Genomic DNA, 15,023 nt, shown 5'->3' with positions numbered 1-15,023 from the left:
CTTTCACCCCATCGAATTTCCCCTTTCATTTGAGATTAAAATGAATGACATTCTATTATGGTTCTAAAAAATTGGACAAACTAAAGGGGAGAAAACGAGCAATCGTGAGTGGTTTCTCTTTCTCATTGAATGCATTCTGGCTGTCAGCCGTATAATGATCTAAGACCCTGGGTCAATATATAGAAGTGTAATCGTAACGATGAAAGCTGTAATTCAGCAAAACATCCCACATATAGGGATAGGAATTAGAGTGCAAAGCTTCAAAAACATCCAGACCTATAAGATCTTACTTGCTGTCATACTCGTGGCCAAGCAAAATACCCATGGTCTTGGCCGAAGAAGTGGTCCTCTGTCGTCCTTGCAGTAAATAGTAATTCTTGGCATCTCACAAAACCTGTATAAACGCCAATGTCTAATTTATTTAGAATACATTGGATTCCACAACTTTTTTTCATAATGGGCATCTTGCGAAGCACCCAATCACCTGTTATAAAGAAATAACTTATTGCAGTTGAGGTCATAGAACATAATTAAAGGAGCTTTTTAATAAACAAAAATGAAACATGACTTTTCTTCCTTCTGCTCTGGTTTTCTGGCTATATAGTAAAAAGCAGAAAGAGGCATTTATGCCAACATGTTTATTTTATTGCATTACTTAGGTATTGATATAAAAGTTAGATTATTTCTTCTGTTTCTACATGTTCTGAGGGATTGTGTCTTTAATTTTTTAATTTTTTTTATTTTTAAGAGAACTGACTTGATTTCACAGATTCTAATATATTTTTGGCAACAAATATGTAAGCTTTTTTGAAAGTTTAGCTTTGCTGTAGAGATTCTTTTTGTATTCTTCATATTTGCAAACATGCTCTCTCTCATAAGAAAAAGCTATGCGCCAAGTGGTTTGTAAGAAAGGGGATGGTGTGACCATGTATTAGAAGGAATAAAGTACCCTCTGTTACACATTATATGGATATTGCAAGTCACCTTGAAGTTCCATTATCTCATAAAAGAACTTTGCCTTCAGCCCTGTCGCTCTACATGGTCAAGGAATTCCTCAGTGACTTGCAATATCCTTATAATGTATGGCAGGGTGTACTAATAAAGCTAATGTAAAAAGGTTGTTGTGAATTATTCACTTTGAACTGCTTTTTAACAAATCCCCAAGAAAATGGTCTACAATTACTTTATGTATTTTAAAGAATTCTGGATTCATCTCATCGAGATCAAGTAATTTCCCCATCTGAATCAAGTCTAATACTTTGATTATCCTATTTACTGTGATTACCCTCATGCTCTTTATGTATTGATTTAAAAAGAATAGGGAATATTTTATAGTGTAAAGAAATTAGACAGCCTGCTCATTTTACAGATTTGCCTTCTACCTTCACTTTTAACTTTCAAATTTCAGATGGAAAACCTTCCCACTTTTACAATGTCTGTTAAGTAATTGATAATGAAATCAAGCTCTGTTTCTCTTTTATCTAAATGTAATTGCAACCATCTGATTTCTCTATTCGTCCTTGTGATCACTTCGGCCTCATATGTCTCTGTTTACGGTGTGGCTAAAGATGCGAGTATTGGTGGTTTTGAAAGCCAGGATGCCACCTGTATGTATTTTGTCCACGGTGAGTGGGCATGCAGAAATACACTAAATGCAAACCCACTTGCTCACAGGTTTAGGATTAGCATAGCTTAGGTCAGCCAGTTTAGGGATCTCCTGGTCGTTCCCGGTCTTTAGGCGGATAGCTCTTCCTTCTCACCCAGCAGATATTCAGTAGCAGCATCAGTCTAAATCTGTCTTCTTCACATGCCTGTGTTTCAGGTGATAGTGCAAGTAGCATGACAAAATGAAGTAGGATATCTCCCTTTATTTGAAACATGTCCTTGATATTTGTGGTGAATGGATCTTGCCTCAATGTTGGTTGGGCTTTGTCAGTCTCTGTTCATGATGTGGTTGAAGGCACAAGCAGTTGGTGGCTTTGGAACTCAAGAGGCTGTTTTTTGGTTTGTGGGCAACCAGAGAGTAGTGGCTTTACATTTTCATATTATCCATTCAACAAGTTGTGGATTAGTAAGAATATATAAAAAACCTGAAATAAGGGTTTTGCTAGTCACACTGAAACTTAATGTGGCTTCTTAGTTGGACCGAATTTTTAAGAGGTTCAACACAAATAAAATGCACACATTTATCTCATTGTATAATGTTTTTATTTATTTTTATTTTCAGGAAGCATCTCTTCCAGTTTGTGTTGGATTCCCCTCCCATATCCCCAGCGATGCTCCGTGGTTCCCATTCTTCTGATATACAACACTCAAGGAGATCCATTGGTGCCATAAGAGTGAAGCAGGAAAGTGCTTGCATGGACAATTTCTTGCTGAAAGCCAGCACTTTAGCATCAAAACCAACAGAGGACACTGGCAGTGAAGAAAAAGTACCTGTTAAAATCGAAGGGGATTGTGATACTCCTGAAACTAGCAGACTTGCGACGGAGGCCACATCATCCAGAAGTCCCGGATGCGCTGCAAGTCCTGGACGAGTGTCCACCCCAGGGCCAAAAGAAGTCCCAAAAGGTTAGAGCCTCACTTGCCGGATTCTATGCATGCTGCTGAAATGAAGTGGAACCAACCAGTTACCTTTTATAGTGTTCCGGGCTAGGTGAACGCATAAGCCTCCTGTGCCATAGAATAGAATCTGCCTCTCTGATGTCCTAGCTCTGACATTCAAAACTGTGATGTAACAAAAAAGCAAATGTTTTCTGATCAGAAGGATAATTGATGTGGCTGCTATATAACACTTAGCTCATTCGGTGCTGTTGCAAAGCAAAAGGAAATGTAACTTGTCGAATTTCTTCAGCCATACGAAATATGTTGGCAAAACATGGATCAAGAGGAAAGCCTCAGTTATTGGCAAATATCATTGCATTAATCTCAACAGTACTGACAGCGGTGAATTTACAACAGACCTGCTGTAGGTATGAGATATTTAGATCCTCGATCCGCGGTTTGGTAGTATTGCTATTAATGTTAAAGAAAGGCAGAATCATTTCAATTTATCTAACAAAAAACAGTGATTCACATAACTCCATAGAAGGCGCACCCAATTTTAGTTTCTCCACACACAAATGCCTGTGGTAATAGAGTGCTTTTATATCAGTGCGTCATCTTTGCTGGGCATCTATTGTGTGTCAACATACAATGTATGTGCATGACTACCCTGTGGAAGACATGCATCTATGCATTTGCACAGTTATTGTGTGGAGTCGCTTGACAATTGTTGGTGATGAAACTGCAGCGGTGTCCACACATATCCCCTCATAATATATATTGCAATGCAGGCATGCACATAGCAATGCACTGGTGTGGCTCGACCATTGGCGAACAGGGGTTTAAAGTGCATAGGACACATGTGAACTCGAGAGTGACTTGCAGGGGCTTTTAAATAACCACTCAATGGTCAGTATGTAATAAAACATGAAAGGAGGCAAGAACTGCAATCTGAAAAAATTAATATTCTAAACTCATCCCAGCATCAATTATATGTAAATAGAATCTCAAATGTTCTTTGTTACTTCACTGGAGATTGAAACAAATCCTGTCCTCCCCGCTGTTCAAATGAAGATGCAAGAACCTTTTTTCCTGAAGTATTTTTTAATATATGTATACAACCCATAAACTCTCTCTTGCCAATAGTCTTCCACCTTCCATCAACTTGTCACTGAAGTGTCCACAGTATTTCTGGTGAATTAGACTTGGTCACTGTTGGTTTGGCTTTCTTTCGCTGTTCATGCTGTGTCTGAAGGTGCGAGCAATGTGATCAGTGCCCCTTATTGTCTTTCAAGTCAGACATTGCATGTACTCCCCACATACATTCCACTGCACATACACCTGATCTTTATAGAACATTTACACTCTAGTTTCTTTTCTCTTATTGCAGTTCTACCAGATCCTCGGATCAGTTTCCAGGTCTTCATTGACGCGTTGTGCGCTTGGGCATGTGACAAAATCTTGACTGCCCTTATATACCTTTGGCGTTTGTCGGTCCAGGCTTAAGAACCCTTTCTGAGCTCATTGAATGTATAGTAATCACTCCCTTTTTCCTGCAGTTGACTGCCCAGTGTGCGGTGTTGGAATTTCAGAGCAGTACATCAACAGGCATTTGGACAGCTGCTTAACCAGTGATGAGAAGAAAGAGAGTCTTCGAAGGTAATGCAAGCTTCTCTGTCTTGTTGGAATGCCTAAAGAGTTGATTTTTTTCCCCTTCTATCTCTATGTTTAACTACACTCTGATGTCTGGTAACCCATTAGCAATGGACATATTGTACTGCCCCTATACATCTGCAACCCCGCCTCCATTCCCTGCTCCTGTTCGGTTACTTTCCAGCAGTGCAGTAAAACATCATCCCTGTGAGAGCTGTTCAGACATGTATAAATGTTACCTCCCAAAACATCTTCCAGATCTGTGTCCTACACAATTTTTCAGTGTCAATCATGGAGAAGTTGGTCTTCACTGATCCTTTGGTATGGCTCCCACATACCATTGCCACGATAGGCATCCTTCTGGAATGACCAAAAGTAATGAGTTTCTCCTGCAGGGGGTGGATTTTGAACATTCTGTTCTCTTTGCTGGAGGCTGATTGATCACTTTGCATAAGTAACTACATTGTATATTCTTCAGACTTCACTAGATGCTCACCTCTTTAACATTTAGTTCCACGTGAAGTGAATAGTTTTTCCGATAATTTATCCCTAAGAGCTATTTTAGTTTCATTGTTTTACCTTTTCAAGCAGATCCTCGCACTAAATTATTTAAGCCATTTACTTGTACTGCAGATGTTTGTTTGTTGAATTGTTTCTGACATCTACATCACTCTTGCTTTCTAGTTGTCTTTCTTTTTGCATTTCCATGCAGTATTTGTTTTTTAGGTCCGGAAGGTTTAATGACGTTTTCCTTCCCTATTGAAGGACAATAGATCTGATAGTAATAGAAGAACCTGATCTTTGTTTGTTCATCTGCCCAGTGATTAGGTTTCTAGCTGTCATATGTGCATATAGCATTCAGAGCTTAATTTTACCACTCTGCACAGTCTTACATTCTTAGGCCATCAGCAAGCCCACAATTGACTCTACTAACTCAATGAGTAGGACCAATATTGATTTGCTTATGGTTGCACCATCTGGTGTGTCACAGTGGGCAACAAAAATTAAACTTTGACCATGCCTTGACAATTTAGGAACAACATAACAGAGAAGAAATGCCAATACTGATGTTTTGATTCAAAAGACCATATCTCGTCCAGACGAAGTGTATAACTCAACACTGGGAAATGCTATTTAATAGCTATTTATTAGAAACAATTTTAGGAAACACAAAGTGTAAGGTTAATACCTCAATTCATTTGACAAATTATTGTGAAAGATAAATGAAAAAAGACGCAAAAAAGATGAAATCACAACCATACCATCACTCTCATTGCTACTCAGACATGTCACAGTCAAACCACTAACATACACACATTCATACTAGAAACTCAGCACAACCTGGTGGATTCAGTGCACCAGTGTGAGGAGTAGGTCTGCTCAAAAATTAGGAAATAATCAGGATAATAGTTTGTCTAAAACAATACACTCCTATTGATACATGACCAATTTTTTTAGAACCTAGTGTTCAACAACAGTAGTGTAAATAGGATCCAGTGTAACAACAATCAGCACACGGATAACATCAGCAGACCGAAACAACAGCCTACGCGTTTCGAATCCCTGTTGTTCACCAAGGACTCTCCTCAGGGCCAGCGTTATTCTGAAAAAGGAAAAAAGGAACCTATGTATAAAGACTTTATAACACAAGAAAACTAATGTGCGCTACTACACCAAAGAGTCAACCACAGCTTACCCTATTCAATGCGTCAATATAGGAGCAGTGACACTGCTCAAGGTTCCTGCAGAGAACAGAGGAAAAGAAAGCAAGAACAAAAACCAGTGTAAAAATAACTTAAGAACTGAGTTCAGCCTGTCTCAATACTGCTATGAGTATAACATGTGGAGGTTTACCTCTAGCCAGGGTGGCATGTCACCAGTGACTGGAAGAAAAGCGTCTTGTATCTATCGCAGGACCTGCGGGGCAAAAAGCTTATAAATATCCAAAGCTATGGGCTGTGTCAAAGATAGGAGGTAAAAACGAATGGCAAAGCGCTTATGTGAGAGCCGCTTTCTTACCAAGGGATGGTACTGCGGAAGCGCCGTTTTAAATCAGCGGGGCGAGGTAGTTAAAGTCGTTCGGACATCCAGCTGTGAAAGACAAGTGGAGTGTTGTTAATCTCGATGACAAGAAGCCACGAAGGTCTTCATAGTTTAAATACGGATGTCGACATTTGGCAGGACGCAGGGCTTACCGGGGCTGGTGTACAGGTAGCTGGTGGCCGCGGGAACTAATCTCTCACGCATGCGCAAGCGAAGTAAGCAGTGAAAGATTACTTCTGTTTAAAAGATGTGCCGCGTGTGAAAGAACGCCCCTTCCGGGGTCTCACGTAGTGGCAGGAACTAATATCTCACTTCTGCGCATACGGGGTAGACAGTAAAAGTGGAATTACTGCTGTGAAAGTGTGCCGCGAATACAGGAACGTGCCTTCGGAGGGCCTGTATGAAATCAGGGATGGCTGCCAACTCATATAAAATAAAGTATAACACAATCGAGTCGTGAATCAGGAATTAGACAATCCCGTGTAATGGTATAAAATTGATGAATAAGTGGGTCAGCTGACAGGTCATAAAGGAACCAGAATGATTACAGTTTGTAAATTTCAGACAATTCGTTTAATCCGGTTATGGCCGTATCAAACTTAACAATAAGAAGTGCCTCTCTCTTAGATAGTTTAGAGTCCAAATCACCACCGCGTGGATCTTTTTCAGCTTTTGAAATAATGGTCCATTTCAAATCACTTATTTGATGTTTGTGTCTATTCCAATGATTGACTAATGGTGCTGTTTCAACTTTATTTTTTATCCTGGACTTATGTTGGGAGATTCTCTGGCGGATCTCTTGGTTGGTCTTCCCGATGTATAAAAGTCCGCATGGACACAAAATTCCGTAGACAACGTACTTGGATTTACAATTACTGAACGTTTCGTGCTTCCACGAGATGCCATTATGCTGGAATAATGAACCCTCCATGGTAATATCACAACAAAAATCACGGAAGCCACGGACTGAGGAGGAAGCACAACGAGGCTGGGGGTTAATTGGACCCTCTAATACCCTTTTGTCCAGTGCTGGCTCATGGGGCATTGTTCCTCGCCTTCCCAAGCATACTACATGAGTATCTTAGCATTAGCAATGGAATTGTATAAATATAAAATGTATATCTATACACATTGATAAACAAAATCACCACTACACTTTTTTGTACATACATATTTATTGTGGAAAGACATTAGTGAGTGACAGGGGGATCCGACCCCGGTCCTGACGAAAGGGCATGGCGCCCCGAAACATGTTGACCCGCACAGGAAAGTAAGCCCATTAACCCGCTTAACCTTTCCGACACCACATTTTTTAATGATACCAGCCAGTGTTTATTAAATAGTTTTTTCTATCACTAGGCCAGTTTTTTTTTTTTTTTTAAACATCACTTTTCTATATCACCCCTGACCCTACTGACACTCACTCCATTTCACTCACATAGCACCCTCATTTAAAAGGTGCTCCAGCGTAGTCGCTTGTCGCAGCACTGCCCCGTCCGGCAGCCGGGCGGGAAGACCCCAATGATGAAGCATGACACCAAGGGCCCTTTTGGTGTGTGAGGGGTATTTTAACACACTGTGTGTATTCCATAAACAACAGGATATACACAGATCCTCTTAGAGGTGGACCTTTTTGATTAATAGTACTTTTGCAAGAGGAGGATGTGCCCACCTCGGTGCCACCCAGCACCACCTCTTCTCTCCCTCTTTTTGATTTCCTCAATATCACAACAAAGGCAGGTACCACATTTGTGGTGCCCTATAATGGGGGCTAAGCCCAGCATTTGTCTTATCGAGGGTTGTGGGTCTTGCACCATTGCAGCTCTCACTACATGGTTGGCGATGCTGTTTTCCTTTTTGAACGCGAAAAGAGGCGGCTCCTTGAAGCTTTCATCCAAGTTTTTTACCAAGTGCCAATTTTGTCCAATTATCTTTTTCAATTTATTGGCGTTTGGACAGTAAGTTGTCACGCACACTTGGCGTTTTAGCAAAGATTTGTTTTTGCGCTCAAGTAAACTTTCTCTGGGGGTCCACCTAGCACGTTTCATACAGTTCCGTACTAGTTTTCATGGATACCCACGGTCACGTAGTTTGGACACTAGATTTTCAGCATGGAACTTGTAGTCTTCTTTGGATGAACAATTCCTCCGCACGCGAAAAATTGGCCGTACGGAAGATTTTCTTTTAGACTCCTTGGGTGGCTACTGGAGAAGAGCAAAGCCTTATTGCGATCCGTTGGTTTAATGAATAAAGTCGTCGCTAATCGGCCCTCGAGTGGAAACACTTCCACATCCAAAAATGCTATTCTACTATTAGAATGGCATATGCTGAATTGAATATCCGGTGTTCTAGCATTGAACCAGTTAATAAATAGTATAAGCTTTTCTTCTCCTCCTGTCCACATCATAAACACGTTGTCTATGAAATTGGCATTTCTTCTCTGTTGTACAGGCTCAGCCTTACTGATTAGAGCCAGCCCTAGTTGACAATTTAGGAGCAATAGTCAACAAGCTCCAATCCAAACTATGCAGCATCTTGGACACCTCCACACCTGGCCGTTTTTTTTTTTTTAAACCTTTATTAGCGTCAAAAGGATATACAAGTCTAGGCCTACAACCAAATCGGCCGGCCTCAATACGTAAAGCAATCAGAAGTTCCAAGGCAAACATTACAGAGTCAAGCAGCAAGAAGCAGAGGCAATACAATCGTAAAAAGGGAGAATATACCTAGGAACCAGAGGGCCAAGACACAGGAGAAAAAAAGGTTAATTTTATAATATGGGGATAAGGCGTATGACAGGCTCACTTTCAATATAGAGACGTCCGAAGTCCCAGAACTAGCCTCAGCGACAATAAGGGGGTATGGGGCCGCAATACAGGAGAGGCAACACAATTCACACAGGAAGATCGGGATAATTTAGACATAATCGACACTTGAACATTATCATCGTTACATGCCCACCACCCAAACCACAGCTAAGCCAGAACAGAGGGATCGGAGAAACATTACATCAAAACTAACCCGTCATAGTGACCTCTAGGAAAATGGAGGGAGGGGGACGGGGGCAAGGAAAAGAGGGGGAAGAGGGGGGAAAGAGGGGGAGGGGAGGAGGACAAGACGGAACAATGAGAGAAAAAAAATTAAATACAAAAACGAAAGAAAGAAGACACGCCGACACAGGCGTCCCGTGGCGGGAGTACAGGAGAAAAAAGGAGTATCAGCACCAGTGAGGGTACAGCAATCGAGAAGAAATGCAACCGAACCATAAAAGGAGGGTTAACGACGCCACACACCCCACCCCGAACACACCACGGGAGGCAGGGACAGACGCGGCATTACTATAAAGAGATACAAAAGGGCCATAGAACCATAAAACAAACAACAAATAGAACCCAACCCACCCATCCCACCCTGCACCCCTGTAGAAGGCTATGGCCTACCCTTCAGACAGCGTGCCTGTCGCCCTAAACCAGAACCCGAAATATAGCAAGAAAGAAAGAGAGAAGAACGAGACAAAAAGAAACAGAAACAGAAATAAAGAAAACAGGAGGGAGGAGCATAAGAACAGAAATCAATATGGTCGGCCGCCGCCCTCCGCCCAACCAGACATCGCAGCAAAAACAGACCAGGACGACACCCCATCAAGCGCCATAAAACTTACAGAGGAGGGGACCACCCACCGCTCTATGGGTACAAACAACTGCGCCACTAAGTCGTATACCAATAATCAACCAGGAGTCGTGCATATCACCCCCATCCCTTCCGAACCACAAATCCCACCCACCACATGACAGTGTAAAATGAGATATTCAATACAAGACCAGCACACAATCGAAAAAAATGTTGACTACCATGTAGACATGGGGGGTAAATCGGTCCGCAAATGAGCAAAAGTCCGAGCAGAGAGTTTAAATGCATCAGCAATCGCAGCACGGGTGATGAAGAACAGGAGTTCAGTTTCGCCGCTTGGGAAGGCGAGAGGGTCTCTGTAGTAAACAAAGGCGAAGCCATCGGAGCAGGTGCAGGCGGCAGTCCACCAATATTTCTAGGCATCCGAGCCGAACAGGGCCGCGGCACAATGTCCAAGTCCCCGGGGTCAGAACCTCGAAAAACAGGGAGCTCCAAAGTCACCGGCACACAAAATGATCTTCGATCAGCGGCAGCAACACTTGGAGCTATCGAGGGGGGCGAGGCAATGGAGTCACTGAAACAAGAGGGTGGCAAGAAGAAACGGCTGCTCAAAATGGCGGCAGATCGTGGCGGACTCACAGGGACATCGGGGGCCAGGGATGCGCGCAGGGATCTCAGAGCTTCCAGGATATCTCTGACCGTAAGCTCACGCTCACCAGACCGGACCCCCGCGCAATTAGGCAACCCAAGCCCGCCGCCACAAGGCGATTCATGTTTCAGAGGGTCGGCCGCCATTTCGCGAAGTCAGCCCTGTCGCCGCCCTCCGCGACCCCCCAAAAAACAGTTCAAAAATGTAGGACTTCACAGAGCTCCGGGGGGTTCCCAGCAATGGCAGTCTTGGTGCCGAAAGGATGTCCGCCCAATGCGGGTCTCCGCCTACACCAGCACCGGCGCCCCCAACAGGCAGAGTCCGGGCGCAGAGGTCCAGGGCTGCCGGTCAAAGCAGCGGCGGGGGGAGGACCCCTTCACAGAATCAGTCCCCGGTGCATCTCACCCACATCAGCCGCGCGGTCACCAGGGCAGGCCCGGATCAGGATCGCTGGGATTTTCGCACAACGGCTCTCATCATTGGTTCACTCTCTCGACCGGGGCCGACAGTCGTCGGACCCCACAGGCTAGGTCCCGGTCTAGGTTCCACGGAGGCCCCGGTCTTGCGGAGGGCACAACTTCGGAGCCGCTGCACGTCGAAACCTCCGGGCCAAATGGTGAGTACAAGCGAGGTGTTCCGTTTCCGATTGTCCGATAATGTGTCGTCTCCGGACAGGATATTATACAGGATACATGATCAGGCCGGAGGGCTGCGGGAGCCGAGCTAAAAGGCGACCATTACGCTCGCGAGCTTGGCTCCTCCCCCCACACCTGGCCGTTTTAAGCCAGACCAGCCTTGAAGATGTTGACCACCATTGACAAAATACTGCACAGCAATGCCTCGCCATATGGAGAAAAGAAAGTCACCTACGACCAGGCCAATTTGGTACCATAATTTGGAACCAAAATAGTTGGCATAACTTCAAACGTAAAGGGGGACAGTTGAGCATTTCCAATTCTAGATTACGAAGATTGCTACAACTTCCATCAGAGGAAACCTTACTCAGCTGCAGATATACTCTTTGAACATGTGTATTCTCCGATTGTTGCTGGGGGTTTAAAGCTTGCCTAGGATGGAGGCTGAGTGAGCACTATTTAAAATTATTTACATGATTTAATGAAATGATCAAGTTCACTGGGATGTTGAAAGCATGAAGGTCAGTCTGTTGCTTGGGAGGTAGTCCATAACAGATAATAAAGGCCCTGCTCTGGAATCATATAATAACCCTGCATGCATCAGTAACAAAAGTGGCAGAAACAATACATTTGCCAATTTTTACACAGAGTAAGCAAATTTGGTCTTATTTTAAGTTGCTTATTTAATTGAATCCCAAAGACTAGTAAGAATGTTCACATACAGTTTAGTTAATAAATTACACTGTTGGCATTTTATCCTTGACTAGCAGCTCGTCCTGACGTTGTCCGGGTATGAAATAGAATGTGTGTAATGTGTGTATTTGGCAACGGCAATTTATTTTAAAATCTCGCGGTAGACAAAATTTTTTGTTTCATTAGAATAGGGACGGAGAAGGCCCAGCTGCAGCCCTGGTTGCTGTTAGCAGGCGCGTGTAATTGGTGTAGTGATCCGCCGCCTGAGCCCGGCTACAGCCCTGGTTGATGCTAGCAGGCGCGTGTAATGTCGTTGAATGAGAGAGTTATCAGCCGCGGGTAAATCCGTTTAATGAGAGAGTTGAGAGACAGCGAGTAGGAGAGGCTGCAGTAATTGTCCCCGCAGACACGCTCATTTGCGTGTTCCCCCACTTGAGGCCCAGATGCAGGCCTGTTTGATGTTAGCAGGCGCGTGTTCCCCCGCTTGAGGCCCAGCTGCAGCCCTGGTTGATGTTATCAGGCGCGTGTAATTAGTGTACTGATCCGCTGCCTGAGCCCGGCTAGAGCCCTGGTTGATGGTAGCAGGCGCGTGTAATTTTGTTGAATGAGAGAGTTCAGTAACAGCGCGCAGGAAAGGCTGCAGTAACGTTACTTACCAGGCCTCCAGGTGAATGCGTTTGTCACGCCCCCATCACACGGCCACAGCAGACGATCTTCTGATTAATGTACGACCCTCATGGCATGAAGGGCGGAACGTAGCACATGCCCCCAGCGTTTCTCACGCCCCCAGCGTGCCCCTTGATACGGCGCAATTGCGTTCACGTGGCATGAAGGGCGGACACACGCCCCCAGCGTCCCCCTTGATGCTGCGCAGCAACGTAATTGGCATTTGTATGTACGACTCACATGGCATGAAGGGCAGACACACGCCTTCACCGTTTGTCACGCCCCCAGCACACACCCACAGCCCACGATGTGATGGCCGTACCACACGCCCCCAGCGTTAGTCACGCCACAGCACAACACAGACACGCCCACAAGGGACTACTTTGCTGGCACAGTTCTTTTACCTTTTAAATGTATAGAGGAGTCGGCCTAACGGCTAAGGTGCTCGACCTCGGACCTGGGGATCTGGGTTCGAGTCTTGGTAACGACTCCAAACATCCTGTGATTCTGGGCAAATCACTTAATCTCCCCGTGCCTAACAAAAATGAATGTGTGTCCTCATGTAACGTAACTGGTGCTATGTAAAGCGCTCTGATACCTGATTCAGTTCGGGTCAAGTTTGCGCTATATAAAACTCTGCAAAAAAGAAATATATATATATGGGGGCCGTCTGCATAGCCTATGTCCTTCTGCTGCATCTGCCCTTTCCAACGCTGTATTGGGTGTTGTGATTGGTTCTGTGGTTACTGAGATTACCCACCTCAAAGTTTTTGGCTCTCTCTTTTTAATATTAGTATGGATTTTCATGCTTTAACATTTTGAAAATATCACATCTGAAAGAGCATCTTGGTGTGCAGTTGTTTGTATTTTTTTCTACCTACTACTAAGTAACTCCTAGTGTATTTGGCCACATTGTTTCTTTTTTGTTGTGTGGCTTGAAGTGGCAAATAGAACATATTTTGAAAGAGGTTGTGGGTCGGTAAGGAATTGTTTGTCTGACTATACGTGTCAGTTTGTGGCTACTTTAAGTGTGCAAGGAAGATGGCTGTGCTCCGACACCAGTGGGAGCAGTGATAGGATGGACAGTTTCTCTGACTATAATGGTGGTTGAGTAGCTAACCACTAACATGGGGTAGGGACATGGATTACTAATTGTAGCATTCGCATGTTACTGTTCCAATGGAATTATTATTATATGTTCTTGTCCCAACATTCTGTATGTGCCACAAGCAGCAGTTATATCCAGGCATCGCTTAAAGGTGGTTGTGTAAGCTGTCTCTAACCAATAAATTATCTACAATCTACTCCTCTGCTCCTCTGGATTTCTACATAATTTGGCGACGAGGATGGGATACGAAGATTGGAAAAAGAATCCACTATTTATTTTTTTCGAGGAGTGAATTTGGAGAGACAGCATTCACCTTTCAAGAAAAAAAAAGAAGGTATTTATCTTTATCACGTGACATTATGATGGCACCAGCGGCTGTTTTAATATTTTAGTGCCCTGATTGCACCAGCGGGAGTGAAATGTACATTCTTTTCTTTCCGTGTTTTCATTATTTAAAAGTTGGAAAGATGTAAAGTGGTTTCCGATACATGGGGACTCCGGAAAACATTTGATCTAACAGACTTTAAAGTTCCTTTCCTTTTCGTGTTAACTTGCGAGCTTATTCCATCTATTACTTAAACGCATCTTTTGAAAAGAGTAAAGGAAAACTTACCGTATCTGTTGGAACGCATCCCCGTATTTGGTGTTTCCGACATTCTTCTTCAGCACCAAAAGGCAGCAACGTCATCACATATCGATGTTTCACCACGCATTGATGCGTCTGCACTTCCTGGAATTATCTGCGCAACGTCTTCACGTTCATGACGTATCTGACAGACATTTTTAGTTTACAAAACGAGCGTTTCCACAGCAACTAGTAACAATTTTTGTTTTCTCCGGCATTTGAAGAAAAGCTGTTTATTCATCGCTAACTTCCACACAATGTTCGTAGTGACTTGTAATTAACAAAGAATAATATCTTGCATCCTGACTTCAATCAACACTCGACGACCGCCGACTTCGGTGACAACTTTTATTATTTTTAATTATTATTTTAACCTGTATTTCATAGTCTTACTTACATGTTTTATTCTTATCATTTGCTCATGCTTTAATATTTCTCTAATTTTTTTTAAGGTTACAAAAATGTCAAATAACATTATTTCACCTGCACATTTCTTGCCAATAGCTGGCGATCCCAAGATGGAGTGGGATCTATGGTATCCAACATTTTTAGCTTATGTAGATGTAGTTGAAGAAGATGGTTGTTCACCAAAAAGGAAACTAGCATTATTAAAGAACTGATTAGGTGGTGCAGGACTTAAAGAATTAGAAAACTTACCTCCTGTTGAAAACATAGGAGCTGGATATTTGAATATTTTTGAAATAGTTGTAAAACAACTATCTATTAGATTTGTCAGAAAAATTAATACTGTCATGGAAAGATTTAAATTTTATTCCA

General features: G+C 43.1%; 1 protein-coding gene across 4 annotated transcripts in view; it reads left to right on the top strand.

The window, feature by feature from the left end:
* The window catches only part of RAD18 (RAD18 E3 ubiquitin protein ligase), a 742,369-nt gene that overhangs the window by 200,411 nt on the left and 526,935 nt on the right, over positions 1-15,023 (top strand). For all 4 annotated transcript variants that reach the window (XM_078662418.1, XM_078662420.1, XM_078662419.1 and 1 more), the window contains 2 exons: positions 2,228-2,571; positions 4,104-4,203. In XM_078662418.1, coding sequence (XP_078518544.1) covers positions 2,228-2,571; positions 4,104-4,203 — 444 coding nt within the window. The remainder of the gene's footprint in view (positions 1-2,227; positions 2,572-4,103; positions 4,204-15,023) is intronic.

The sequence above is a fragment of the Lissotriton helveticus genome, chromosome 9 (genome assembly GCF_964261635.1).
Source record: "Lissotriton helveticus chromosome 9, aLisHel1.1, whole genome shotgun sequence".
NCBI classification, from domain to species: domain Eukaryota; kingdom Metazoa; phylum Chordata; class Amphibia; order Caudata; family Salamandridae; genus Lissotriton; species Lissotriton helveticus.
The sequence above is the reverse complement of the archived record's forward strand: the minus strand, read 5'-3'. Positions and strand labels throughout refer to the sequence as shown.